This window comes from Lampetra planeri, chromosome 52 (genome assembly GCF_965212315.1).
Source record: "Lampetra planeri chromosome 52, kcLamPlan1.2.h2, whole genome shotgun sequence".
NCBI classification, from domain to species: Eukaryota; Metazoa; Chordata; class Hyperoartia; order Petromyzontiformes; family Petromyzontidae; genus Lampetra; species Lampetra planeri.
Genome location: NC_136158.1, coordinates 2,521,636 through 2,548,791, shown reverse-complemented (window position 1 = coordinate 2,548,791; position 27,156 = coordinate 2,521,636). Strand labels below are relative to the sequence as shown.

General features: G+C 56.1%; 1 protein-coding gene across 5 annotated transcripts in view; it reads right to left on the bottom strand.

The window, feature by feature from the left end:
- Positions 1-1,403: 1,403 nt before the first annotated feature.
- The window catches only part of LOC144734693 (estrogen-related receptor gamma-like), a 101,702-nt gene continuing 75,949 nt past the window's right edge, over positions 1,404-27,156 (bottom strand). For 3 of the 5 annotated variants that reach the window (XM_078616997.1, XM_078616998.1, XM_078616996.1), the window contains exons 4-7: positions 10,583-10,693; positions 10,248-10,409; positions 7,968-8,237; positions 1,406-1,787 (exon numbers count right to left, since the gene is read on the bottom strand). In XM_078616997.1, the coding sequence (XP_078473123.1) occupies positions 1,543-1,787; positions 7,968-8,237; positions 10,248-10,409; positions 10,583-10,693 (788 nt within the window). In that variant the 3' untranslated portion in view covers positions 1,406-1,542. Of the gene's footprint in view, positions 1,788-7,967; positions 8,238-10,247; positions 10,410-10,582; positions 10,694-27,156 lie in introns of all 5 variants that reach the window. The other 2 variants (XM_078617000.1, XM_078616999.1) reach the window with 2 other exon arrangements.

Genomic DNA, 27,156 nt, shown 5'->3' with positions numbered 1-27,156 from the left:
CAGGGTAGGGCTTCACGAACAGAACGTCAGAAAAAGACTCACGGAGGCCGCTTTTGGGGGGGAAGGCGTCTCAAAGTTCTAGTCGGAGCGCCAGAGGAGGAGGAAAAAAAAGGTCACGTTGTATTGCTCGCGATAATTATTACGCAGCGGCGAGACGTTCCGACACTTCACTTGGCCCTAAAATGCACACAGCCTGGCACAAGCGTCGCAGTGACCGCCACTTAGTAGCGAACGGCGGCGGCCGTTGTTGTTGTCGTTGCTGTGCGCGTGGCGCGTAGACAGTGGAAGACAAAACCAATTACCCTTTGGCCCGCGTCCCGGTGCCTCCTCCCTTCACGAACCTACCTCCCCCCCACCCAGCGAACGACACTTATCCGCGACCGCGAGCAAGCCTTGGGCCGCCACGCTAATCCGGGCGCCGGAGGGCAACGTTTCTCACCCCGGACGACGAAAGGCGGTGGCCGAGCGCTCGCGGTGACATTCGGCGGCGTAACTTGCGGACAGCGCCGGGGGGGGGAGACTGCCGCGCGGGCTCGCTGCTGGCGGCATCCGAGTCCAATTCGGGGGCCCCGCGGGAATGAAAATGGTTCATCCATCCACCTCTAGCGTACGACCACGCTACCCGCACCTCCACCCCCCCCCCCTCGTCTTCAAACACGGACATTCAGACGAACATTAGGCGACACGAATTGCATTTGTGAGTAAGAGTCTTTTTTTGCGACCAGAGTTGTCGAGGACCCCTTGGGGTCCCCCCCCCCCTCCCCGGGCTCCGTGTACACTGTGCGGAAGCAGCCAAAATCAGGCTACGGACACACGCGCTATCACCACGCCAAATGCCCCCCCCCAACCCCTCCTGCTCCCCCTCACCCACCCAGCGCCACCCCCACGACGCATTCCAATTAATAAAATGTACCCGCCACGCGGAGCGAGCGAGGCGAGCTGGCAACAACCCACACTTGCTGGGAAGTGGGCCGCGTGGTGCTCTCCCCGCGAACTCCTCGTGGCCACTGCCTCGGGCCGCCAGCGCCGGCCGCAGCGAGGTTCCGGCTCGCTCCGACCCAACACTCCTCATCCTCCTCCCATCGTCAACGCCACCACCGGAGAGCGGGGGGTGGGGGCGGCTGGCAGCATCTCGCCGTTAGCCTGACAACATCATTTTGCTTTCCCGGCTGCGGCTTGCACGACCTGACGTTGCTCCCCCCTCTCCCCAAAACATGGTGGGGGTGGTGGGGGGTCGATGGGGGGGGGGGGGGTCGGTGGGGTGATGTTCGGCGAGGGGTGCGGGCGTAGAGGGAAACAGCGGGCACGTTGCCGGCAACGTCATCACCATCGTCACCACCGCGGTAGCGGCCTCCACAAAAGTTCTCGTCTCATCGCTCCAGTTTTGTGGGGGGGGGGGGGGGGCGGGCAGGTGGAGTGGGTAGGTGGGGTGTGGTGTGGGTGGCGGTGTGGTGGGGGCTGGTGGTGGGGGGGTGGGGTGGTCGAACATCGTCGCGGACGCAACGCCGGGGCAGCTCGTGAAGGAAACGCCGCGCCTCCAATTCAGATCTTGGCCTCGAGCATCTCCAGGAAAAGTTTGTGCATGGGCACCTTCCCCTCCAGCTTGACCGAGTAGAAGAACTGCACGGCGCGCGTCGCCGTCTGCCGGAGGAGCGGCAGCGTCATGAGCAGCTTGCCGGCGCGGCGCGGCTCGTCGGCGTGCTGGCTGGCGCCGTGCTCCTGCAGGGCCTCGTGGAGGCCGTCCTGGAGACGCTGCACCGCACCGCCGTCCTCTATGTGCATCGAGTCTGCGCGCAGCACGACCAACGGGCGGGCCAGCGGTGACGACGGGGTTAGCGGGGGGAGGGGGTGCGGTAGTGGCACGCGACAAGGGGAGGGGGAGGTTGGGGCGGGCAGTTGGGAGGGGCGGCCGCGACACGGAATGAACGCGTCGATTGGAGAATCGCGACGGTCTTGTCGCGACTGGGCGTCACGGTGGGGAGGAGATGTCAACTATTTCGCCTGGTATACGGGAGGTCCGTGGGTTCGATCCCGACCCTGACACCTGCTGTAAATTTGGAGTTTGCGTGTCTCTCTCTCTCTCTTCATCATCATCACGGTGGGTAGGAGATGTTAACTATCTCGCCTGGTATACAGGGAGGTTCGTGGGTTCGATTCCGACCCTGACGGCTGCTGTATATTTGGAGTTTGCGTGTCTCTCGCCCTGTGGTAGTGCGGATTTTTCCCCGGGTCTTCCGGATTTTCCCTCCACATTTAGAATCAATGCCATGCGTTTTCAGTATTTGGCAGCTAAAAATTTCCACTTGATAAGCCACTTTGCTGAGCTATCAGAGACGTGCACCGTTACACGTCTCATCAGCAAAGAAAATCGTGCTCAATTTATCACGAAAAGGCTCGTTACTTTAGCAGCGCGTCCGTGTAACTTCCGACACACACTCAAATCACGGGAGGCTCAAAGAGAGATCGCACTCTTGAACTGCCAACATCCGGAACTCAAAATAAGTGTAAGTGTCATGTAAACTATTGCACAATAAATCTCTGCAAAGTAAACGTTGTAATCATTGTCAAGTAACGTTGCAACCCACGTGAGTGCGATTACGGGAAAAATCGCGGAGGCGAATGCGATGTGGCCCCCCTCCCCCTACTTGAGTTTTTTTTCATTCCAGATTTTGCCACTAGATGGCAGATGTACCACGTGATCATTTACCGAAGGAGGAAGTTTGCAACGTGGTGGAGTCCGGTGACAACCAAGAACCGTTGTCATCGTTTACGCGTGGCGTTGAACGAACCGTCCCATTCAATAACGTGAGCACGTTTCTGCACGGCGACTCGATCGGCAGGGCCAGCTCGTGCGTCAACTCGAGCAAATAAAACGTTTAAGTTCGCACAATCGACAGGAGGTACACGAACAATGGGCTTGCATAATGACGTACGTTGATTACCATGTAAATATCCACAAGCGGTTGAGTTGGCTCGCATAAATATATAAATGTGTCGTTAAACCCGCCACCACCCGACACGGCCAACTAGTAAGGTTTATCACGTAAACAGAACGTGCCAATTCGTCACTAGTACAACACACCGGCGTGTTGTGGATTTGCCCCCCGGTTTTGGGAGGGGAGATTCCTGGCGGCGCGCGGTGACCTCGTCTTGCCCGAATCAGGCGCAGAAATGCGTCTGCAGGCGCGTAAGTAAATGTAACGTGAGGGCAAGCGGTCAGGCGTGCCCCCCCCTCCCGCCGCCGCGTCTCCCTCTTAAAGAGGCCCGGGAAGATGCACCAAAGTGGATTTCGCTGGTTGAGTTTTAAAATGAGGCTGCTTTCTCCCTGGTGCCAAGCAAGGGGCTGGGGCCCACCCCCCCCCCCGCTTTAACAGCCTCATCAGTCCTCCTCGCCGCCACAAATCCGCTCGCTGGTGCTCGAATCAGTGCGTGTGTGCGCCCGTGCGTGTGCGCGCGGCGCCCATAATTACATTTCCCCATCACATCTAGGAGGGCTCGCTGAATTCAATTACTTAACTACCAACCAAACGACTTCAAGAATTAACCAGCCGAGTGGAAATGCTCCCGGGAAGTGGCCCCGCAGCCACTCGACGGGCGGGCAGGAAAATTGGCTTGCGGGTTTTTTGTTGTTGTTGTTGTTGCTGCTGCTGCTGCTACAGACTTCTAAGTCCCGAGTCCCCAACCGCCCTCCTCCTCCTCCTCTCTCCCATCTCACTCGCCGCCTAAGTTCCAGAGGGGGTCCCTGAGACTCAAACCGTGAGTGACGGCGGGGGAATTCGCACCCCTAAGTGAGAGCGCGCGGGGGGGGGGGGGGTGGGGTCCTCGATCGCGGACGAGATGCAGTCGGCTCGTTCTCTCGGCGAGCCGCTAGTCGAAACGTCGGGGTGACCGGCGGGAGATGCAAACGGCAAAATGAATGAAGCCGGTAAAAAAAGACAACTAAATAATCTCCCGCGCGAGACCGATTGCCCCCGCTCCCGCCCGCCCGCCCGCCACACAGATTTTCCGTTTAGGATCCCAATTCGGCGGCGGTGGCGGCGGCTGCGAGCGAGGGCGGCATCTGTCACCGTTAGTTTTACGCGGCCTCCTAAACGGTCGTCTGCAGTCGGTGCAAAATCGGTGTCCGCCCCGGGGGGGCGATGGAAAATTGGGGGAGATCCCATTAACGAGCTCCCGTCAACAACCCCCCCCCCCCCACACACCGCCCCCCCCCTCTTTACTCCCGAAGCGCTTTTTTCTACCCCGACCTCGCACGCTTCCTACAGCCCACTGCCCAACCCCCACCACCGTCCCACCCCCCGACCCACTCCACGCACACTGCGGGGCATGCACGGGCCGTTGCGCGCTAACTGGGTGGGGGGGGCGGCATTGGCAAGTGGAGTGGCCAAACTGCGCCATCGACCGTTGCAGCCGGAGGCCAGGAAAGCTCAGTGGCAGGGAAGACGAGAAGCCCTCTGCTGCTGCTGCTGATGCGTGCGCGTGCGTTCACGCGCGCGAGTGCGTCACTGTATGTGTATATGTTTGTTGAACTGGTGATCGCCAACAGAACTTGTCCCAACAGTCTGTTCAGGCTAAACGGGGAGATCTTTGTTTCTTTTATTTGCATGTTTCGCTTCTTTCGTACGTAGCCGACTGCTAAAATCGGAGGTGCGGTGGAAGGACAACAAACCAAACACAAAAATCAAGGGTGTGCCGCCCAATGCCTCTCATCGACGCGCAGACGTTGCTAGTGGAGGCCGTGGGCGGGGGGGGGGGGCAGGCGCACGCACACACAACAACCGCCATTCGCCACTAAGTGGCGGTGACGTCACCACGACGCTTGTGCCAGGCCATGTGCACCTTGAGGCCACGTGAAGTGTCGAACGCCCGCTGGCAGGAGGTCACGGGGCAGACCCAGGTGCCACGGGTCGACTGACCGAGATGACCGAGATGACTGGCTGATGCACCACCTGTGCCCCCTACTGTGCCAACTTGCTGTGCTTTAGCCACCCGGCGCTCCGCTCGTTGTTGTGAGCGTCGCTCCTCCGCCCTCCGTTGTTGTAGGAGGGCGACTGCCTCCAACTGCCCAGTAGCGTCCTTCACGAGCCTCCTCCACTGAGGCCGATCTTGACACCGCTGGTACCAGTCATCGGCAAGTCCACTCAGCTCCACGTCCTCCTGTACCACATCACTCCATCTCTTCTCTAGCCCGTGCCGCGCCCGTTTAGCCCCCTCGATCCGGCCGAACAAAAGCTGTTTAGGCATGCGGTGGCTGGGCATGCGGGCTACATGACCCAGCCAACGCAGCCTTGCCTGCCGGAGGAGCTCACTGATGGGACTTTGCCCAGATCTTTCAAGGACTTGTGAGCTCCTCACACAATCCAGCCTGGTTAAACCCAGGATGGATCGTAGGCAGGCCAGCCTAAATGTTTCCAACCGGCGAAGATGCTCCACTAGGGGGGTCCACGTTTCGCAAGCATAGAGAAGGGAGGGAATGACCGTGGCCGAGAAGACCTGAAGCTTCGTGCGGAGCGACAGACCAGGTAGCTTCCACACAGCGTTACGCAACCGATGAAAAGATATTGCCGCTCGACTGATTCGGAGTGAGACCTCTGCTGATAAACTGGAGCCGGTCATGAGCACACTGCCCAGGTATGGGAAACTCTCTACTCTCTCCACAACTGCCCCATCACCGATTGGGAGTTGTGGGGGCGGAGTGCCCGATGGTACAAAATACCCAGGCAGGTGCTTAGTTTTGGTGGGGCTGATGGTAAGGCCCCACCTCTTAGTGGCACGCTCCAGTCTCAGCAGCAGCGTCTCCAACTCCTCTTCTGAATCAGCAGCTATTACCAAATCATCGGCATACATAACGTGGTTGACCAATAGGGAGCCATCCCTTGATCGCACCCGGGCGTCGATCAGCCTCCCATTGTATCTGTACCAAATGGTAATTCCCCCGGTACAGCTATTGAAGGCTTCACGAACTACGCAGTCGAAATAGATGTTAAATAATGTGGGAGCCAGAGGACATCCCTGTCGCACCCCAAGGTGTACAGGGAAAGGCTCCGACTCCCGGCCACGTAGTTTTACCCGGGCCCGCTCACCATCATGAAGGTCCTTAATGATCGTGAGCAGAGGGTCAGGGACTCCGAAAGCACGAAGAACAACCCAGAGCCCAGTCCTACTGATGGTATCATAGGCCTTGACCAGGTCAATAAAGCAGAGATGTAGGTCTTTTTGGAATTCCCTACACCTCTGCTGTAGCAGACGGACAGAAAATATGGCATCTGTGCAGGACCGCCCTTTCCTGAAACCACATTGGGGCTCCGCAAGCCTCTCCTCAGCATGCCTAGCAAGGCACACACGCACACACGCACACATGCACACACGCACACACGCACACACGCTCGCGGCTGGGGGCACACGTGGGCCGCGAGCAAGGGCGAGACACAGTCGCGTCAGCCGCGGTGGTGGTGGTGGTATTGGTGCCAAGCCGACGGTTGCAATCCAGAGCGATTCTAACAGCCGTGGTGCAAACCACAGCTGTTGGAATCGCCGTGTCAGGCTTGGGGGGTTGTCCGACCATCATCTGCCACGCTGGTCGGTGCGGATTTGATGAGCGGAGCGGGGAGGGGGGGGGGTTGGAGGGGCCCGGTTATCAGATGCCAACTCGTCACCGATGTTAGCGGTGGCAGGGAACCGCACCGGGGTCGACGGGTTCGTGGTCGCGGTGCGTTAACCGCTGTGCCCGCAGGTCGACGGCTCGGACACGAAGGGGTAGACACGAGTCGACATTAAAAGGCACGTGTCGTTTGGGTAACCAAACGACCGAGGCCAAGCTTGAACTAGGACTGGAATTAGGGTGAGAGTGGCATTTGGGGTTACGATTGTGATTAACGGCAGTTTAGACTCGAGGTCTCTGCAGCCTTGATTAAAATCCATGCGTCAACTTTAATGGGGTGTAACTGCGTGCGTCACTTGCGCCACCTTCACCAAATCCACACCGATGAGGTTAGAACTGGAGAACTGATCGCAGCCGCAACTGCGACCGGCATTAGCGTGAAGACTGCGATTCACAAGCACTTTAGTGCCGGAACTAATTGCAGTTGCTATTGTACGCACGTTCGTCAAACCTCCTTCGCACCGTACGTAGCAAGCAGTGCTAATCGGATGCGCGGGGGAAGGACAAACTAAACACAAAAAGGAGCTCTAAAGAAATTAGTTTTCAATCTAAATTTAAAAGTGCATAGCTCTCGTGGCATGAAGACTGCAACTCACAAGTTGCAGTCTTCCGACAGCCCTGTTCTTCTTGCGTTGTGGCCGAAACGTCGTGAGAATTGTATTTTATTAAGTTTTATTTTTATCATTTTATTATTTCCCTTCTACGTGACTTCACCGAAAGAACCAAGAAGATGAATCCCTGCAGTCACGAAAGCTTTAAATCGAAACTCACAAGCACTTGAGTACTGGAACCAACAGTGGCCGGACATTGGCATGCAGCCTGCGATCGACAAGTACTTGAATATCTTCTTGGTTCTTTCGGTAAAGTCACGTAGAAGGGAAATAATAAAATAATAAAAATAAAACATAATAAAATAATTCTCACGACGTTTCGGCCACAACGCAAGCAGCCGTCTTCAGGTGGAGAACAGGTCTGTCGAGTAGACAGAGTCTGAATGGCACGCTCAAAGCTTGGAGCGACTATTTATGCTGGGATGGAGGGGCGAAGAGCGTCTTGACAAAATAATTTGCATATCAAGAGGACTTTAGCATATTTATGGGAAAAGCATATATGCGATTAGTACTACTTGTGAAATGCGTAGGAGGTTTGGCGAGGGGTTTAAAGTCATTATGCCCATGCATTATGCAGGATTAGCAGCATCAAAGTACTTGCATACTGGAACCAACTGTGACCAGCTACTGGCGTGCAGTCTGTGATTGGGATCCTGGGCGGTGGCGGTGACGGTGGCGCGGGGGGGCGCGCGTACCCGAGTTGGCGAGCGCGATGGCCTTGAGCGTGACGAACTCCTCGCGGTCGAGCGCCAGGCTCTTGTACTTGCGCACGAGCTGCAGGATGGTGGAGTTGAGGTCGAGGAGGCCGGCGACGCGCGACGACTCCTCGTCCATCACGTAGTCGTCCGCCCACACGAGCTCGTCGTCGCACGGCAGCGAGCGGAACACGACGCCCAGCAGCAGCACCTCCATCCACGCGCTCTGCAGCAGCGACATCTGGTCGCCCAGCGAGAGCACCGAGAAGCCTGGCGACAAAAGGGGCACGGGGTGGGGTGGCGGGGGGGGGGGGCGATGCGTGTCAACGCGGCGTTCGCAATCGGAATCCGTATTCAGTCCCGGGAGAAATCCGATGAGCCGTGAAGCTCTTCTTCACAGATGTCCAGGAGGGGCACAGAGTCAGCGGGGTGTCAACTCCCTCGCCTCGTTTGCAGGAGGTCGTCGGTTCGATCCCGATCTTGACGCCTGCTGTATATTTGGATCCTCCGGTATTTCCCCTCCACATTTTAGAATCAACATGCGTTCACAGAATTTGGCTGCTGCGATAAATTTCAACGTAAACCACTTCGTTGCGCAAGCATTTCCTGCCCCTCCGATTAGCACGGTTGGCGATGTACGGTGCGAAAGAAGTTCAACATACATACGTACGCGTTCACACGTCACCACCCCCTGCGGCCACTAGAGGCCGCTACGTTCAGCACCGTCACGAATGAAAGCGACTCGCAGGCTAAACAGTGAAGTAGTTTTTGAGATTGGATGTTTGCACTGCGTGATGTAAATTAATCTAGTTTAATTATCATCGCCGTCGTCGACATCCTTAATGTTCGCATGCGCTACGTCTCAAGGCGCCCTGCTAGGAGGGGCACCCCCGGTGGCAGTTGTCCCTGTGCGGCACAATGGAGGGAGCGGCACCCGGCCCGCGTGCGAGCGTCGCCCTTGTCGGCAGGGCGTGATTGTTGCCTCCAAACGAACAGTGATCTGCGAGCCATTCATCAGATGATCGGGATCGCGACGCCGGCACGGGAGAACGTCGCGGGAACTTTAGCGTCCACTGTGAAGGGGACGGTGCGAGCGCAACTCGTCGTGGTGAAAGCATCGGCAGCGTGAGCCAGGCTGGCTTCCGCTGGTCTGGTAGAAACGAGCCCCCAGAAAAATCGGCAAACGCGGTAACCGCTGCGGCTGCACACAGCGTCTCCCGTCTATAACCAACCGGTGCGGTGAGCGAGCACCTCTTAGGGCGACGCTGAATCTGGCCGTGAGCAGACCTCTACGACGGTGAATCGTCTATTTCGCTGGCTTCATTCAATCTCCCGGCACAGCGGCAGTTGAAGCAACGTGCTCGAATCTCAAACTCCACCCCTCCCCCCCCTCCCCTTAAGATTTCTGGCCAGCGCGGAAGAGTAGGCCAAAATGCCATCTATGTATTGCTTCCTCCGGTGGAGCTCCTTCCATCATTAGTGGGCGTGGACAACGACTTGCAGGGCTGCACCTTTACCACTCTATCTTGCAAACGGATCTCTCCTCTTCCGCGCCAATGACATCGCGGCCACGTGAACACGAGAAGGCAGAAGGCTGCCAAACAATGGCAGACCTCTGCGCGCGCGTGTGTGTGTGTGTGTGTGTTTGTGCGCGCGCGCGCGCCAGTACCGTCCCACTTGTTACACTAATTAAACGCAATAATCAGGCGGGGACCCAGGGCGAGCAGCAGAGTGGGTAGTGGGGGGCGGGGTGCCTCAGGGTGATGGCTATCGGGCGCACACAGCTCGCTCCCGGCGGCGGCGGTGGCGGCGGTGTGTCCAATTTATCTTATCGTGCTGATTAATAGAACGGGGCTGTTCCGAATGCATTAATTACCAGATACAAATCTCCATTCACGGCGCCGCGCAGATCGATCCGCCGACACCTCAGCGGCGGCGGAGCGACAGCCCCCCCCCCCATCTCCCACCCACCCCCCAACCGCACCCACCCCCCAACCACACCCACCCCCCCCGCTGTCACCCCCCACCACCCACGGCGGGGGGCGGTGGCGTGCGAGTTCCGCCACGCCTCGCGCCGCCGCTCCCTCGGCCTGGCCAGCCAGCCAAGTGGCCAATTTCACGGGACGACCTCACTATCAACAGCTCCTGACAACCTTCAACGCCGCCGTTCGGGGGTGGGGCCTTTTGGGGATTTCTCTCAACTTTTTCTCAACTGCATCAAACCGTGAGAGGAAGGAAAGGAGGGAGAAACAAACCAAAAAACCCTAAGACCTCTCTCACCGGGGACGTGTTTGGCCCAGCCGATGATGACGACGAGCTCGCGGTCGGCGAGGTCGCACAGCGTCGTGAGGGCCTTCACCTCTCCCTCGGGAACGGCCGGGTCGGGCATCGCAAACATCTTCTCGGGCTCGGCCACCAGCAGGTGCGAGATGATCTTGTTCACTGGCGGGAGAGGAATCGCAAAAAGAGCGAATGTCATCACTCGAGCCAGACCGTGGTGGGGCGGCAGTGGGTGGGGGGGGGGCGCGAGCGGCCACGAAGAGAACCGGTACGGCGCATGGGGGGCCGCGGGCGTGGTGAGCGGTGTTGTGGCCTCCTCTCACTCGCTCGCTCACGTGGTTTCTTGGCAGGCTGGTCCAGCTGGGGCCCGAGGAACGGGCTGTTCTCCGCGTCGATCCTGCGCTTGTACTTCTGCCGGCCGCCCCGCACTCGGTCCAGACGGACGCCTGTGCGGCAACGCACGCCAACGCAACGCCATCGCACGCCGTGAGACTAGTTGGTGCCCGAACACTCGGCTCGACAACGAGTAAACGATACCAAACTATTTTTTTATTTCACTAGGTTCAGGCTCACCGAGCTGCATAGCTCTTTTATTTCGGAAGAGACCTGGCCACAAATGATAGCTCAACGAAGCGGCTTATCACGTGGAAATGTACAGCAGCCAAACACTCTAAACGCGCGTTTCTAAAATGTGGAGGGAACTGGAGGACCCAGAAGAAAATCCACGCGACCACGGGGAGAGAGACACGCGAACTCCAAATATACAGCAGCAGGCGTCAGGGTCGGGATCGAACCCACGGCCTCCTGCACACGAGGCGAGGTAGTTAACATCTCGCCACCGTGGCTCCCTCCCGGCGTGCCGACCGCTACTACGACCATCATCCCTCCGTTCGTTCCCACACGCGCACCGGGGCGCAGGGCGAGGAGCGTTCACGAGGCGGACGAGGAAGGGTCGACTCCGTGCGCGAAGTTGCAGGTAGATGTGACGGAAAAGGAGGACTTCCACGGCAGACGGTGGCACCGACGGACAAAAAATTAGGGGATGTGGCTCAAGCTATTCTCGGTCGCACGAAACCACCCGGCACAAGTTTTACAAAGCCAACTTAAACTTTCCAGATAAGAGGGAGCTGAAGTGGTTTTATTTTAAAAAATCCATGTAATTTCTGTGATGAAGTTTTATTTTAGTTTTGTAAATTGACACCGGGTTGAGGGGGGGGATGAGAGAAGCCCTTTCTACCCACCGCCTGCCCCTTCTCGCCCTGGGCCCTCTAATTTACAGCACGGCCACCCACTCGCCCGACTCTTTTTTTAGCAAGACGAGGCCCCATTATCACAATCACATCGTCCCCCGCGTCTCGGTTCACGGTCAACGCCGTAGGATTTCCAACGATCCTCCCGACGAACAAAAAACTACAACCCGATCGCGCCGGCGGTGGCGGCATCGTAAAATACGGGGAAATTGCGCGATCCTTTTGGTTTGTGGAGTACGGCGGGAGGGGGAGGGTGGCAGGGTGGTTTACGTACGGTGTGAAAGAAGTCCAACATACATACGTGCGTACAGAGGGAAAAGAACAATTCACGAAAGTTCGGCTGCACCAAAGCGCAGGAGGGGAGCGTAAACACCGCGTCCTCTCGCTAAAGTGGAGGGCAGAGAAGGAGCGAGGTTATGCGCGAAAGATAAGGATTGAGGCTGCGCAGGTGTTAGCCGAGGCTGACTAGCGGCAAGGCGCGACAAGGTTGCGAGCAACCTGCGTTTCCCGTGATGCCGGTCCTAAGCTTCTATTTTCACATTTCTGCTTTTAATTTTACTTTTCGTTTAGCCAGGTGAAAACTCAAGAGGCCCGGAAGGTGAAGTCTCGTTTGCACGAGTGACCTTGGTTGGCAGAATGAAGCAAGTAAAAAAAACACACACAAAGGAACGGCAAAGTAACGAAATGTAAACGCCGGCGTCACGGACGATTAGAAAAGATCGCAAACTTAACTCGACGTTAAGTCAAAACTGAATTATTACATTCCACGCAGAGCACAAATCGGCTTGCGCAGAACAGCCCCAGCAGATTGATCCACAGCACAAGCGACAAAAACTAAGCTACGGAAAACCATAAGCATTGGGACAGATTTTGGGTGCCTGTAGTAACTAATCTGTAAACAAACAAGCAATTGCAAGTGAAGCTATCGGGAGGAATCGGTCTTAGCTCACGCGTATTGCGTAAATCAGTGTCCTTCATTGCAAGGCCCGCGGGGACGCTGGCGGTCTCTGGTGGCCTTTAGTGCGGCCCTCCCCCCCGACAAAACACAACATGGTGACAACACCCCCCATCATCATCGTCATCGTGCTGCGGTCAAACCCCCAATGATTTCAAATGTGTGGCGGCCCTTATCGGCGAAAGTGCCACCACCACCCCCCCCGCTTCCGAAAAGGAGTGGAGACCACTCGTGTAGATCATTGCTTTCGTAAAGGGCTTCTCTGGGGAGTCCACGTCTGCTTGGAGAAAAACCCTAAACTGGGCAACTTTCTTATGTGTCCCAGGGTGCACAGCGACCTCCAAGATTGTCAGTCAAGCGCCATCTCCCAAGTACGAGTCAGTCCCCTACCTCCGCTTTGAACCAGCAATGGCACCACTGACCAATGCAGTTCTTAAACATTTCTTCATCATCATCATCACGAATCAGCCATTATCAATCCACTGCTGGATGAAGACCTTGCCACACAAGCCGTCGATCTTCCCGATCCACCCGGCACACATCTGCCCACGAGCCGGTGAGCATTTCACATTTTCCCTTTGCTCACCGCTTTCTTCGTGGAGAAGTCTTCAAACTCAACTAAACATTTTAGTTTATTTTACAAGGCAAGGCCCACTGAGCTACGTAGCTCTTTTTCGGAAGCGACTTGGCTATCACAAGTGGTAGCTCAACGAAGTGGCTTATCACGTGGAAATTTAAATCGCAGACAAACTCTAAAACGCGTGATGTTGATTCTAAATGTGGAGGGAAAAACCGGAGGACCTGGACCACGGGGAGATCGTGCAAACTCCAAATATAGGAGGCGCTATGATTGCGATCGAACCCACGACCTTCACCCCATTTGTGAACAACAGCCATACGAGACATTAGTACTTCAAATCGGCAAAATCATTGCTTCACTGCAGCTCAAAGACTCAATCCAGGGCCTGAGGCCAGTGGGAAGTGCGCTCAGGGGCAAAACGCGTGGGGGGCAGGCCTCCCTCCACATTTGGCACCACTTTGTGAGTGAACACCTAATAGCCTGTGTCCGCGCTGGCCCGAGCCAGAATATTTTATCCGAATCAGGAATTTCTTGCGGCAAAAAACGGTCAAGTTATTTACGGCCACATTATCATTTTTTTTCCCCCTCCGCGTAAATCCAGCGACGGGCGCTTAAATTACACCGGCGGAAGTAACGGCCAGCAGCTTGAACTTTTTTTTCTCTTCCCCTCCCACCACTACCAGCCCGATCCCCCCCCCCACCTCACCTCACCTCGCACCTCCCCATCGGTCGCTTAAAAATCACATGCAGAGCCGCCCCACTGCAGCCACTGGGCAAGGTTTCCATGTAAAAATGTGTATGATTTACGTGACATCACGTCCGGTTTTTGCACCCGCTCCACACCACCTGAGTTACTGCTTCCACGAGGGATTGGAGCTGCGGTAAAAATCAATGAACGCCAACCGCCGTGCTACACGTGCACACACACACACACACGCGTGCGTGCGTACGCGCGTGCGCATTAACGTACGACTTTCTCAATAACGCCGTTACGCCAAAAACGTCAGCGTTCGAAACGCTGTCCCATCCCGGGCAAGCGCTCGACTCATATTTACGCAGCGGCTAAATTTAATTGCATCACAAAGTTGCTTTTTACAAGGAGAGACGATGAAAGACAGCTCCGGACGCGTGTTCGGGTTGTTCCGGGTTTTTAGTTCGGCGTGAAGTCCAACGTTTCGCTCCCACGTGCTCGGAGCGATCTTCCTCCTCTTCACGTCATCGTGCCAACCAACTCGCGGTACAGCCCCGAGGTCCCCGTCGGGGGAGCTACGCGGGCCGAGCAAGCGCGGAATCCTACGCGAGAGGCGACAACTCCACGGGACAACAACGATGGGAAAGCAGAATACGAATCGAGGGTCGCGGAAACTGGATGCGAGCAAGAGGAGAGACGCCTAAAAATTACAGATATTTGTTATTTGGTGGCTTGCTTAACTTTCCTATCACTTTGCACTCCCGTCTATTTCTGCATTGCTTGTCGTCGTAACTTTCCGAGCCGCCGCTACTGGAACATCTGTAAGAGCTTCACAGCTCATCGGATTCTTCCAAGTCGAAATAAAGATTCCGATTCTGATAAAGTGTCTGAACTCCGCGCACATAACCGAACGATCCGGGGGCCGCTAACGAGTCGCGTGACGAGCCGTAGTTCGTGTAACCACGGACGAACTATTTAGTTTACCAGGTAAAGGCCCACTAAGGCTACAGAGCCATTTTTTTCAGAAACGACCTGGCTATCACAAATGATATTATCACGTGGACATTTACAGTGGCCAAATACTCCAAACGGACGCCGATTCTAAATGAGGAGGGAAAAACCTGAGAAAAATCCACGCGACCACGGGGAGAGAGACACGCAAACTCCAAATATACAGCAGGCAGGCGTCAGGGTCGGGATCGAACCCACGACCTCCTGCATACCAGATGAGGCATTTAACGTGTCGCCACTGTGGTGGTCAAACACCGACTTGACAGTTCCCGGGGGAAGAACCAACAACCACCAGGGCAGCCCAAGATGGGTGAATGCCGTTCCCTATATTGTAAGTGTGACCAGAAAAACGCCTGTTCATGGTTTTTCGCCATTTACCGTACTTAGCGGTGCTTTCAAACTTGCCCAAACCACGTCAGCTATCTCGACCTGCGCCCGTCGGCCAAATCAAACCACATCTCAGCCAGCGGTGTTGTCGGCTACGTACGGTGCGAAAGAAGTTCAACACGCATACGTACATGCATAAACGTGCGGCGTTACTTTTTATTAATCCAAGTCGATATTTCACGGCGCGCGTGGCTTCATGGCCAGTTGTTGCTTAACATAAATACATTTAAGCTCACATTTCTAAGCTCTCTTCAACTGGTGACTAACTCACACGCACACATGGGCGCAACCGCAGCCGGATAAAGTTCAAATTTGTGTTTAATCAAGGCTGCGCGAAAATGAAATGTGAATCGATGTGGGTGTTCGCGATTCTGGGCAGACCTCCCCCTCACCCTCACAGGATCTCTCTCTCGCTCGGTCGGAGGCATCAGCCACACAAACCACCACCCCCCACACCCCGATGGGCCTCAACACTTCAAAACGTGGAAAGTATTTCATCAACTGACGCAGCTAAGCATTGTTACCATGACCGCTTTTAGCCGTCACGCTGAGCAGAGTAAAAAAAAAACACAACAATAACGACAAGAGCATTTTCCTGCCGCACTGCCCGTGTAACGATGCTCGCGTTGCAGAGTGAGCGGTGAAAAAAAAATGTTCCTTTGGGCTGAGATTAGTCTCTCCCATGTGAGCTGAAACAAGCAGGACTCCACAAACCAGGACCACTCGTTACGGCAACTCATCTTTGGTCACATCTACAATACGGGACGCCACGGCGGCTAGGAGATGTTAACTACCTCGCTTGGTACACGGGAGGTCGTGGGTTCGACCCCGACGCCTGCTGTATTACTTGGAGTCTGCGTGTCCCTCCCCGTGGCCGGGACCTTCAAAAAACGCCACGGGCGAGAACGATTCTCCCCCGGCAAGCGTGGCGGGAGCAATCTTTAATATCGCAATCACCTGTTCCGGTGGCGGGCTCGTTGGCTCCGCGGTTGCTAAATCAGTCGCGCTTGGCATGGGATTGTGCCCAGTGAGAATATGTCCCGCGCACACTCACTCACTTCGCACGCACGCACCCCGCCAAGTCACCTCGGCACTAACGCCGCGCATTTTAATTACGCACCTAATGGCTAATTTCATTTACGAGACAGTGTTTCACTCCGTCCTGCCGCGCCGCAGCCAGGTGAAGGCGCGTCTCTTATTTATTCATGTTTCGATCGTCAATTAATTTTATTCCGCGCTTTTTAATTAGCACCTCTCCCCCCGCCCCTCGTCCGCGATTGGGGCTCTAAAAACGGCAGCGCCCCGGCGCAGCTCCCCCGCCGGCGGCGACACGAAACCCTCGACTCGGAGCGAACAAAAAACAACTAGCCGCCACCAGCGCCGGCGGCCACAGGGGTGCCCGTGACACCACTCGCGCGCGCGCCCGCGCGTCGCCTCGCTCTCTCGCCAGATGCCGTGCAGATATTCCGTAAAAAAAAAAAGGCAACAGCGGGTCCCCCCGCGAGGCTGGGTTGGCACGCAACCAAACTGGGGGGCGCTGAGGGTTTTTGCCAGTGGGTCCAATTCGCCGAACGGCGGTGCTAAGTTTCCCGAAATTAAGTTTTCCTTTGTCACTTCCACCCCCTCTCTCTGTCCATGCAGGAGGACAAATGGGTTGTCGCCGCAGTGAGTCGATCCGCAGGGAGGTTGGATGCGTGTGGTGCGGTAAAGCGTGGGTACCCCCACCTCTACCGAGCCTTCTGGCCAGCGTGGAAGAGTAGGCAAAGCACCCTCCACACCTCAGTCGAGTTGAGGCCCTTCTGCCAGCAGTGGCATCAGCAGGCACTTGCAGGGCTGCCTCTTTTTGACACCTTAAACTTTTTATTAATTTCACTCTTGGAATCTTTTTTTTGATGCTGTTATGACATTCGCTGTTCAACTGTTTTGGGTTCTGGAGGCTGATGCTACAAGGTGTTTAATGTATCGCAGGTCTACGATGAAAAATAGACTTCCTGTCTGGATTCTTTCTCACCCGGTCTCAAACAAACATCATCAGTTTAACGAGTAGTAGACTTGTCCGACCAACATTATCCAGAATAGAGGGTTTTTTGGGTTCGAGCGCGTACATATAAATGTGTCGTTAAACCCGTCACAGCCAATTAGTAAGGTTTGTCACGTATATACAACGTGTCAATTAGTTACTCGTACAGCACGCCGGTGTGTTGGAAAGTAAACCCTCAACATTTACAATCGTGAATGTTGTGGGTTTACGTGACAAACCTTACTAATTGGCTGTGTCGGGTGGTGGCGGGTTTAACGACACGTTAACATTTACGCGATCCAACCCCAAAAAACTTCCGTCGTGGATCAACATCACCGTCACGAGTGACGAGCCAGATGCGCCCTGCCGGATTTGTGCGCTCACCAACCAACCAACCACACCACGCGGAGAGGCGCTCTCGGGTCAGACCGCGCGCGTCTTCGGCACGATGCTCGACGTTCCAATTCAGTTCCTGAAGCAGCTCCCGGCGCGCGCAAGAAAAACGTCGGTACACCACGTGGCACGACCCGCGATTGCGTCGCAGGGGGCCCTTGTACCAATGGGGGGGGGGGGGCCGTGCAGCAACGGCGGCATCGCTCGCACGAGCCCACCCCCATCCCCCCGACCTTCCGGACGATCGCGAGCGCCAACCGAGCGGGTGAATAATCGCGTAAACAAACAAAGCGCGGAAATTATGAATGAATGCATCACGCCCACCGGCTGGCATCGCCCTCCCCACCAATGCACGGCGTCCCACGAGTTTGATGGAGGCATGGAAATCGGGGGGGGGGGGGGGGGGACACGGCTCTCCGTGCGCTTGGCAACTTTAAGACGTATGTACCTACACGTACGCACACGTACGCACGCGTACACGCACGCTCACATTATCCCGCCAAGTGCGACCACCGCAGGGGGCAGGGGATAGCGCGCGCTGGCCGGCGACAGGAGCTCCCTCCACCGCGCTTGCCATTTGTAACGTTATCAGGCTCCGTAAATAACCGCAATCATCCCGCCCTGCCAGCGACGGCCACTTATGGCGCATCTCGCGTTAATTTATGGCTGTGTTTTGCAGCCCGACAATACATCGTCGGCGAGGACTCAACAGCGGCGGCGGGGTGACGGCGCCGGCAGCTGATGCGACGGTTACGACAAACGTGAACCCCGCCAACCAACGCGGGATGCGTTGCAGCGGCGGTAGCAGCAGCGGGGGGGGGGGGGGCTAGGAACTCTGCTTTGCTCGTGAGAATGCGGCGCTGCAGGAGTGTTAAGAAGGGCTTGGGGCGCGCGGAGCGAAACGTCGGGACGATCGAGCCGAACAACACGCGCGGCCCGGAGAGCCGACGACGACGACAGCCGGGGTAGGTGACGGTTTTCTGGGCAACAAACCGCGAAAAATTAGTTGGTCGTGAGACGACAGGCATCGAGGTGGTGCTCGTCCCGTGCGGTTACAGCCAGCGGGGGGAGGGGAATTTAGCTGGTGGCGAGTACAGTGGTGGAAACTCCACGTTCCCATGATGGGGCCGAGTCTATCCAAAGGACAAAAACTGTTGACATCCGTGCAAAGGGGTACTCTCATTTGATTGACCCCACGAAAGATTGGGGTGCCACGGTGGTGAGATGTTAACGACCTCGCCTGGTATGCAGGAGGTCTAGGGTTCGATCCCTATCCTGATGCTTGCATATTTGGAGTGTGCATGTTCTCCCCGTGGTCAATTGAATTTTTCTACGGGTCCTCTGGGTTTTCCCTCCACATTTAGAAAACATGCAGTAAAGAGTAGTTGGCTGCGATAAATGTCCACATGACAAGCCACTTCGCCGAGCTATCATTTGTGGCCAGGTCGCTTCTGAAGCATTTAGAAGAGGTACAAAGCAGACGAACCTGGGAGAAACATCCATGCGACCACGGGGAAAGAGACGCCCAAACTCCAAATAAACAGCAGGCGTCAGGGGTCGGCATCGAACCCACGACCTCCTGTGTACCAGGTGAGGAAATTTACATCTCACCACTGCCGCTTTGAGACAAAGTGGCAGCAGTAGCCAGTGGTGGCGCCAGTGGTAGTGCTGGTGGCGGTGGCACTTGTGGTGGGTGCTGGTGGTGGCAGTGGCGGTGCTGGTGGTGGTGGAATCAGAGGTGGTGGTGCTGGTGGTGGTAGTGGAGGTGGTGGTGCTGGCATCGGAGGTGGCAGTAGCAGTAGTGGTGCTGGTGATGGCAGTGGCGGTGGTGCTGGAGGGAGTGGCGGTGCTGGTGGTAGCGGAGGTGGTGGTGCTGGTGATGCTGGCATCAGAGGTGGTGGTGCTAGTGGTGGAGGTGGTGGTGGCAGTAGTGGTGCTGGTGATGGCAGTGGCGGTGGTGCTGGAGGGAGTGGCGGTGGTGCCAATGGTGGCAGCGGCCGGTGGCTGGCGGCGAGCGAGCACGGGAGGGGGTGGCGGCAGAGTTTGCCTGCCACCCCTGCCCCCAAACAAGGGAGGGCCTCGCTTCAAGCGACACTTAAGCAGCTCTGGGAGAATGACCCAACGTTTAGGAGCGCAATCCCGGTAATCTGGGCCTGGCACGCTTCATTAGGGGCCACGGATAATCCCGTGGCTGGAGGCCTTGGCACGTGTGTGTGTCTGTGTCTGTGTGTGTGTCCGCGTGTGTGTCTGTCTCTGTCTGTCTGTGTCCGTGTGTGTGACATGGCCACCCGCCACCTCGTCTATCGCCCCGGGCTTTGTAGGTGCTCGCTAACAGCACTTCCGTCTTTGTTTTGTCCTGCCCATGTACCACCCCCCCCCACCCACTCACTCACCACACTGTCGGTCACGACCACACACTCACTCAAAAGCGCTCTCCCCCCCTCTCACTCACTCACCACACTGTCGGTCACGACGACACTCACTCCCCCACTCACCACATTGGTCACGACACACACTGTCCGAGCTCTAAAAATAACCTCGTGCAAATTCAAGAAACGTATCGACTGTTATCTATTACAACTTTGACGGTGCCATTTGTTGCTGGCCGCGTGGAAATTAGAAACGTAGGAGCTTTATAAACATGCGTTCGGAGCATTCGGCTGCTACAAATGTCCACGTGATAAGCATCTTCATTTGGGACATCATTTGTGACCAGGTTGCTTCTGAAAACGAGCTATATAGCTCAGTGGGCATTACCTGGAAAAATTTAAATAGTTAAATATTTAGTTGGTAACTTTTGGCCTTTGCTCAGCAACTGTGATGGAGCTAGGGTTTGCAAATCCCATCTCCATCCCCTTTGTCAATTGGCTGTCGGTTTTTTGTCCTTCCCCCGCACATCCGATTAGCACGGTTGGTTATGTACGGTACACAATAAGTTCAACAACATGCATACATTCCCGCGACCGATTTGTGATATCACTCGCCACGTGTGTACGTTGAACCTCTTTCGCACCGTACGTAGCCAACCGTGCTAATCGGAGGAAGGGCGGGGGGACGACGACGACAAACTAAAGAAATGAGTTTTCAGTCCGGAACACGGAGCAAACAAACGAAACCGCTTTCATCTGTAAAAGCAAACGACGGCGGTTGGGTCCCCGCTAGCGCAAGGTGGGCGTGCGAATCTAACGCCGGTTCGGGGGGGTCCGCTCGCGACGGGCGCCCTGACGCACGAGCGAGGTCGTTTGTGGAAGGCCCGGAGGGAGCATGCGAGCATTCGTGGAAGGCCCAGTGGGATCAGGGGAGTGTCAGTGGAAGGCCCGGTGGGAGCGGGGGAGTGTCAGTGGAAGGCCCGGAGGGAGCGGGGGAGTGTCAGTAGAAGGCCCGGTGGGATCGGAGGAGTGTCAGTGGAAGGCCCGGTGGGAGCGGGGGATCGGAGGAGTGTCAGTGGAAGGCCCAGTGGGAGCGGGGGAGTGTCAGTGGAAGGCCCGGAGGGAGCGGGGGAGTGTCAGTAGAAGGCCCGGTGGGATCGGAGGAGTGTCAGTGGAAGGCCCAGTGGGAGCGGGGGATCGGAGGAGTGTCAGTGGAAGGCCCAGTGGGAGCGGGGGAGTGTCAGTGGAAGGCCCGGAGGGAGCGGGGGATCAGGGGAGTGTCAGTGGAAGGCCGGTGGGAGAGGGGGATCAGGGGAGTGTCAGTGGAAGGCCGGTGGGAGCGGGGGAGTGTCAGTGGAAGGCCTGGTGGGAGTGGGGGAGTGTCAGTGGAAGGCCCAGTGGGAGCGGGGGAGTGTCAGTGGAAGGCCCGGTGGGAGCGGGGCAGTGCGCGAGCATTCACGGAAGGCTGGTGGGAGCGGGTGACCGTTCGGCGCCCCGTTACTGCCGCCACGCCCGAGCCGCCCGCTCGAGGACAGCTGTCAGTCAAGAGGGGTGACGGCAGACACGCGTCGGAAAAAAAAACGCCGTGGCATTTGGCACGTGCTTTTGTGTTGGGAGGCCGACCTCCCACGCCCCCCCCCCCCCCCGTGTCTCTCTCCCTCTCTCTATCACGATCTCTCCCCCACCGAGCTACCCCACGTCAGCTGATGGACATATCGGTTTCCCCTCGGAAGAGCCGACTAATGCCGCCACTAAAGGTTGGCACGGCGCCGGCCGCTACGACGTTATTATGGGGGCACCAATAAAGGGCGGTGGGAGTGGCGCTAAATTGGGGGTGGAACCGCGATGGATATTATATATTTTTTGCTAAATTCTCTCCCACCGCCTGCTCAGCTTCGACGCGCACGGGGATGCGGCGACGCGTCTGTGACGCCCGCTGCAACGAACGGATTTTTGCGCGAGCGATTACATTAAAAAAAATATTATTGAAGGCGAGAGGACGACTGGGACTGCCCCCCCGGTCGTAGCGATGCTCCGCTGCACGGCAGAGACAACTTAGTGACTTAAAGAGGGGGGGAGGAGGGGGGGCATCGCAGCGGCCGCGCTAAAACAGTCGCGCCACAATTTCTCCTCTCCGCCCCTGGACAGACATCAAACACCGCGGGCGACAATGGGGTGTTTGCAGCGATCGCTCTGGTAGGACGGGCTTCCTTACGACGCGCGTCGCAAGGCAGCAGCCGGCTCTCGGGCGCGTTAACGCACGTTAATTTACGCCTAATAAAGTGCACATTTTTTTTTTACTGCTACAAAGACGCGACTCGGGGTCGGTCACGGCACGCGAACAGGCATGTGCGGTATGTACGTATGCATGTCGAACTTATGTATGTAACCGCCAACCGTGCTGATCGGAGGTGCGGGGGAAGGACAATAAACCAAACGCAAAAAGCAGCTCTAAAGAATTCGTTTTCCATCTGGATGATTTAAAAGTGCATTGCTCCAACGACTTCCTAATATCGGAGGAAAGAGCGTTCCGGACGGCCGCAGAAACGTGCCTGAAAGCGCCGGGCGATGGCCAGCCAAAAATCTGCTGCTGCGAGGATGACCATGGTTTGCGTGACGATGGTTTATGCACCTTGACGACACCAGCGAGGTTTCGGAAGTGTATCATTTTCTCAGGGTCCAGTTTGGGAGCACGCGAAAGAAAAAAAAAAGGGAAGTGGGTCAATTTTAAAGTGTTCTCAATTAATCTGGGATGCATTAAAGCAAACGCAACCATCCAATAACCACTTTCCCCTTCCAGAGCAAATCAACAAAGTTTGGTTCACGGGAAGCTATCGGTGGTGGGGGGGGGGAGGAGGGGAGGTTTGGTTGGTTTGCCAGGGATGAGTAGGGACACAGCTGATGGATAGTCGTTATCATGCATCACTGGACCTCAAAATTAGCACTTCATCTGAGTGCAGCCGAACACCACATTACAATAAATCTTTATTTTAATCAATAGCCATTACAGGGACGCTCCCCTGGGGGGGGGGGGGGGGTAACGCTACTGGGAGGCAGGCAGGGAGGGAAGGGAGGGGAAGGAGGCTTCGGCGTTGGGACAGGGGCGGTGGGACAGCGCGCCGAGGCTGAAAGTCCTCTCGGCGAGGACAAAAGCCAGCGGTTCTCGCTCACAATGGAAGCGGCGTTGAGCGAGCGCGCGGGGGGGGGGGGGGCTCGCGCTGCCATCGCGGCGTGCGTGAATGTCGTCTGTACATCTCCCTTTGCCGCTCACACACACACCTCTCTCTCTCGGTAGCCGTCGGCTGTAAGGATGAATAATTATGAAAAGGTAACCGAGAGCGCTTCGTCAATCCACTGCTGTATTAAGGGCACACGCGCGCTGCGTATTTGGCGATGGTTGTTTTGACCATACTTCACCATAATGGTCAGTGTGGGTGGGTGAATTGGTTGGGGGTGGGGGACGGGCGGACCGGTGCAGCGATTGCTTGCCATCGGAACGGGGTTCTCGCACCGCGCTATGAACCCGGTGACCCGAGTTGGATTCCAGGCCGTGTCTAACATCGGTGGCAAGTGACGGCCGATCCAGTCCTGGGCATCCCCCCTTCACCAACCCGAGAATTGTCCAGCGTGGTGAAGTATGGTCAAACAAACCCCCATGACTGACAAGACGCGGGCAAGCCTTCATCAAGCAGCGGATCGACAAAAGGGCCGTACATTATAATTCGTTATTTCATTCGGCTTATTTGCGCGGCAATGGCATGAACCGTGAACCGCGTGCGTGTGCGTAGCGACGCGATCGAGCCAAATGCCTGCAAGTAAATAATTGCAACGGAAACGAGATATATCCCCGGTGTGTTTGAACAGCAGCGGTGCATTTGGAGAGGTTTTGCAACGGGACTGCTACCTGCGTTGTGATTTATTTAAGAACGCACATCGATGGTGTCCGTAACTTGGGGGGGGGGGGGGTAAGTAAACGGTTAAAAGAATAATTACTCTCATCACCAGCACTCAATCGCACGCAGCGCACGCACGCACACAAAGACAAAGATCCCCCGCATAGCCTTCGAATACTCTCAAGGGTTCTTAGCGCAGCGCGCCAACCGCAACACTACCACGCCTCCCCACACAAAGCCACACGCGCAAGCACAGGGCCACGTGAATAGGAACCCCCCCCTCCCATCGCACCTCACCACCGCCCCACCTCCCACATCACTCACCCACCTCCCCACCCCAAACAGCCCCCTCTCAACGCTCACCACGCGACACGCCTGTTCACACACGGCACCCCCATTCTTCGTCGCAACTCAACAACAGCGCACGTGCGCGGGCACACACACACACAAACGGAGCAAATCTTTTCAGAAGTTGCGTCTATGCCTCTGGCATAGGAGGGGCGCATGGACGAGGTGGGGGGGGGAGGCTGGGAGGTTGGCGAGTTCAGAGGGGGCGGCTATGGAAACTCGCGCTGTCAGCTGTCTGCCAGCGCCGTCCCGCAGAGTCTCGAGGGCTGTGTTTTACGATCGTTTCCCCTGTTTATTTTGGTCTCCGCTTGCGGACGATTTGTTTTGCACTCAAGGCAACAGGTCACACACAAACGGACGCGTTCAGCCACCGTACAATACATAAATATTGAACACGCAGTCCGTTATTAAATCGACGGGATTATGCATATACCATTTTATCAGCGAAGGGTTAAAATAACGGGCCCACATCTCCTGCGCGTGTGCACAGAGGGACGGTCGATCCACTTCTGGATTAGGGGGCCTCGCCACGCCGGAGTTTGTGTGTTGGAATAGGGCAGGGAGAGCACGGATTTGGGAGTGTCGAAGTGCAGTACAACAAATGGATTCTGTTGTGCTGCCCTCCGCTTCCCAATACCTTGTCCCGAGTGCACGCGGGATGCGTTGGCGGTCGCCAATCAGGGCACGGGCCAGGCATGAGCCAGGCACCGTCCCACTCGGCTTGAGAGAGATCCGGCGAAATGGGGGTGCGCATTCCGGGCGATTAGCTCCTGCGCACGGTGCCCCGCTAAACGCCGATTGAATCCCCTCTCATCCTCCGCCCCTCCTCCTGCTCCCCCTCCCCCCCACTCAGCCATCCCACCCTACCCCATCCCCCACGCGACTCAATCAGCCATCACTCGTAGATATGTTCTCAAATTCATTACGGGGAGATGTGATGATTTTATTACGCCATTAGCGAAATAAGTTGGATCAATTTATCTTGCCGCTTCGTTCATAAAAACCAAAGCGGTGCCAAACAATATGCCTCGCCACTGTGCTTCGCAGGCTTCGGGGCCTTGGCAATTAATCATCTTAAACGGCTGTTGCGCATTTCTCCGGCACGACCGCGTAGCGGTGGCGGCGGTGGCAGTACCGGCGTGCGAGCCAAAGCCTTTTGGAAGCCGGAGGTTGGTGGATCACACGGATTATGTCGTCCGTTCACGAGGATCTCAACATGCCGGGCTATGCGAGGTGACTAGTTAGATGGCATATTGTTAGGTTTTTTCGGTAAAGTCACGTAGGTAAAAAACGGTTCCACCTGAAGACGGAAGCTTGTGTTGCCTCCGAAACGTCGTGATTTTTATTTTATTTTTATTTTACTTTTATTAATTTGAATTTGAATTTTTTACCTACGTGACTTTACCGGAAAAACCTAAGAATATGAATCCTTGCAGTCACGAAAGCTTCAAATCTAGAATTAGTTAGATGGCAGTCTGGCGGCGAAGAGTGGGCCTCAACCTGTCTATGATTAAATAATACATTCTAGCCGTGCTCGATCTACCGACGGTAACGGAGAGGTGGTGGTGGACAGACCCGGTTCTGATATCCAATCGCCAATGTATGTTGAATTTATTTCGCACCGTACGTAGTCAACAGTGCTAATCGGAGGTGCCAATCACGTTAGCCGTGAACTAGGAATCGAACTCTGATCCATGGGGTCTGTTTGGCACCCGAGCCAACAATGCCACCGCCCCCCCCCACCAAATCCCCCATCCCCTCCCCCGGCTTACGTGACATCTATTAAAAATTGGGCCTACGGTGAAAATCATCCTGAATATGGCCTGATCTTGTTGAGATCTCAAAAGCCAAGCAGGATTTTTTTGTTATGTTTGGAGCCTGGGTGAGAGGCTTGATTGGAGGGACCTGCCCTGGAACGCTCAGCGGCGTTCGTTCGGAATGCGAGGTGGCCAGGACGGTGGCATGCCAGAGGGTCCCTCGAATCCGTCCAACACCTCGTACCTCACGCGCATGCGCCGGGGCACAAGGTGTTGGGGGTCAGTGGAGGGCAGTACACAGCAGAATCCATTGTTGTACTGTACTTCGACGCTCCCACGTCCGTGCTCCCCCTGCCCTCATCCAACAAAATAAACTCCGGCGTCACACACGGCGCGGGGAGAGGACCCCCCCCTCATCCAGCAGTGGATCGACCGTGCCTGCGTGTACACGCGCAGGAGATACGGGCCTGCTATTTAACCCTTCTCCCCTATAAAACGTACGTGTGTGTGTGTGTAATTCCGTCCATCCAGCGTCCTCATTTCGGACACAATTGGCCAAACACCCCGGGGTGGAGTCGGAAGCTCGGCAAGTTGTCGAGAGGAGTCGGGTGAGAGGCTCTCTCCCGGGTAAGACCAAAGCCACTGTTATCGCACTGCAAGATTTCCTCCAAAACGCAAGCACTCGTTAGGAAGGGATTTGCCATATAACACGACACTGGATCCTCTTAAACGGAGTCCTGATGCTCTGAAAAGCTTTCCTGTTCGTTGCGAGCACCTAATCTAATGTATTACTACTGTACAGCTGTCCGCCACCACCGTCACCACCTATAGCCTTCATAGACTGTTGGGGCGAGTGCTGTTAGCAAGCACCTAAGAAGGCCGCCATGGCACACGAGGGGGTGGGTGACCAGCAGCACGCCCGGCCACCTTCGTCTCCCCAGTGGCGATGTTTAAACATCGCACCAGGTACTCATTTCAGGCCGAATTGACCTAGGGGAGGCCCAGGAAGAGGTTCAGATAATTGTCCGTGGCGTTGGCCGTGACCGGAAATCGAACCCGGGTCGCCGGGTTCGTAGCGCGACATCGTCACGATTCTGGATTACGGTTCAACGATCGGTTGTGTGCAGTTTAGTTGAAACCGTTCAGGAGTTTTGCTTGCACCGAATCGATGCTGCTGACAATATGCACTCCCAGAAGGCCGTAGAGGACCGATGAGTTGTGTAAAAAATAAAACTTTTATATTTCATGCAGGAAA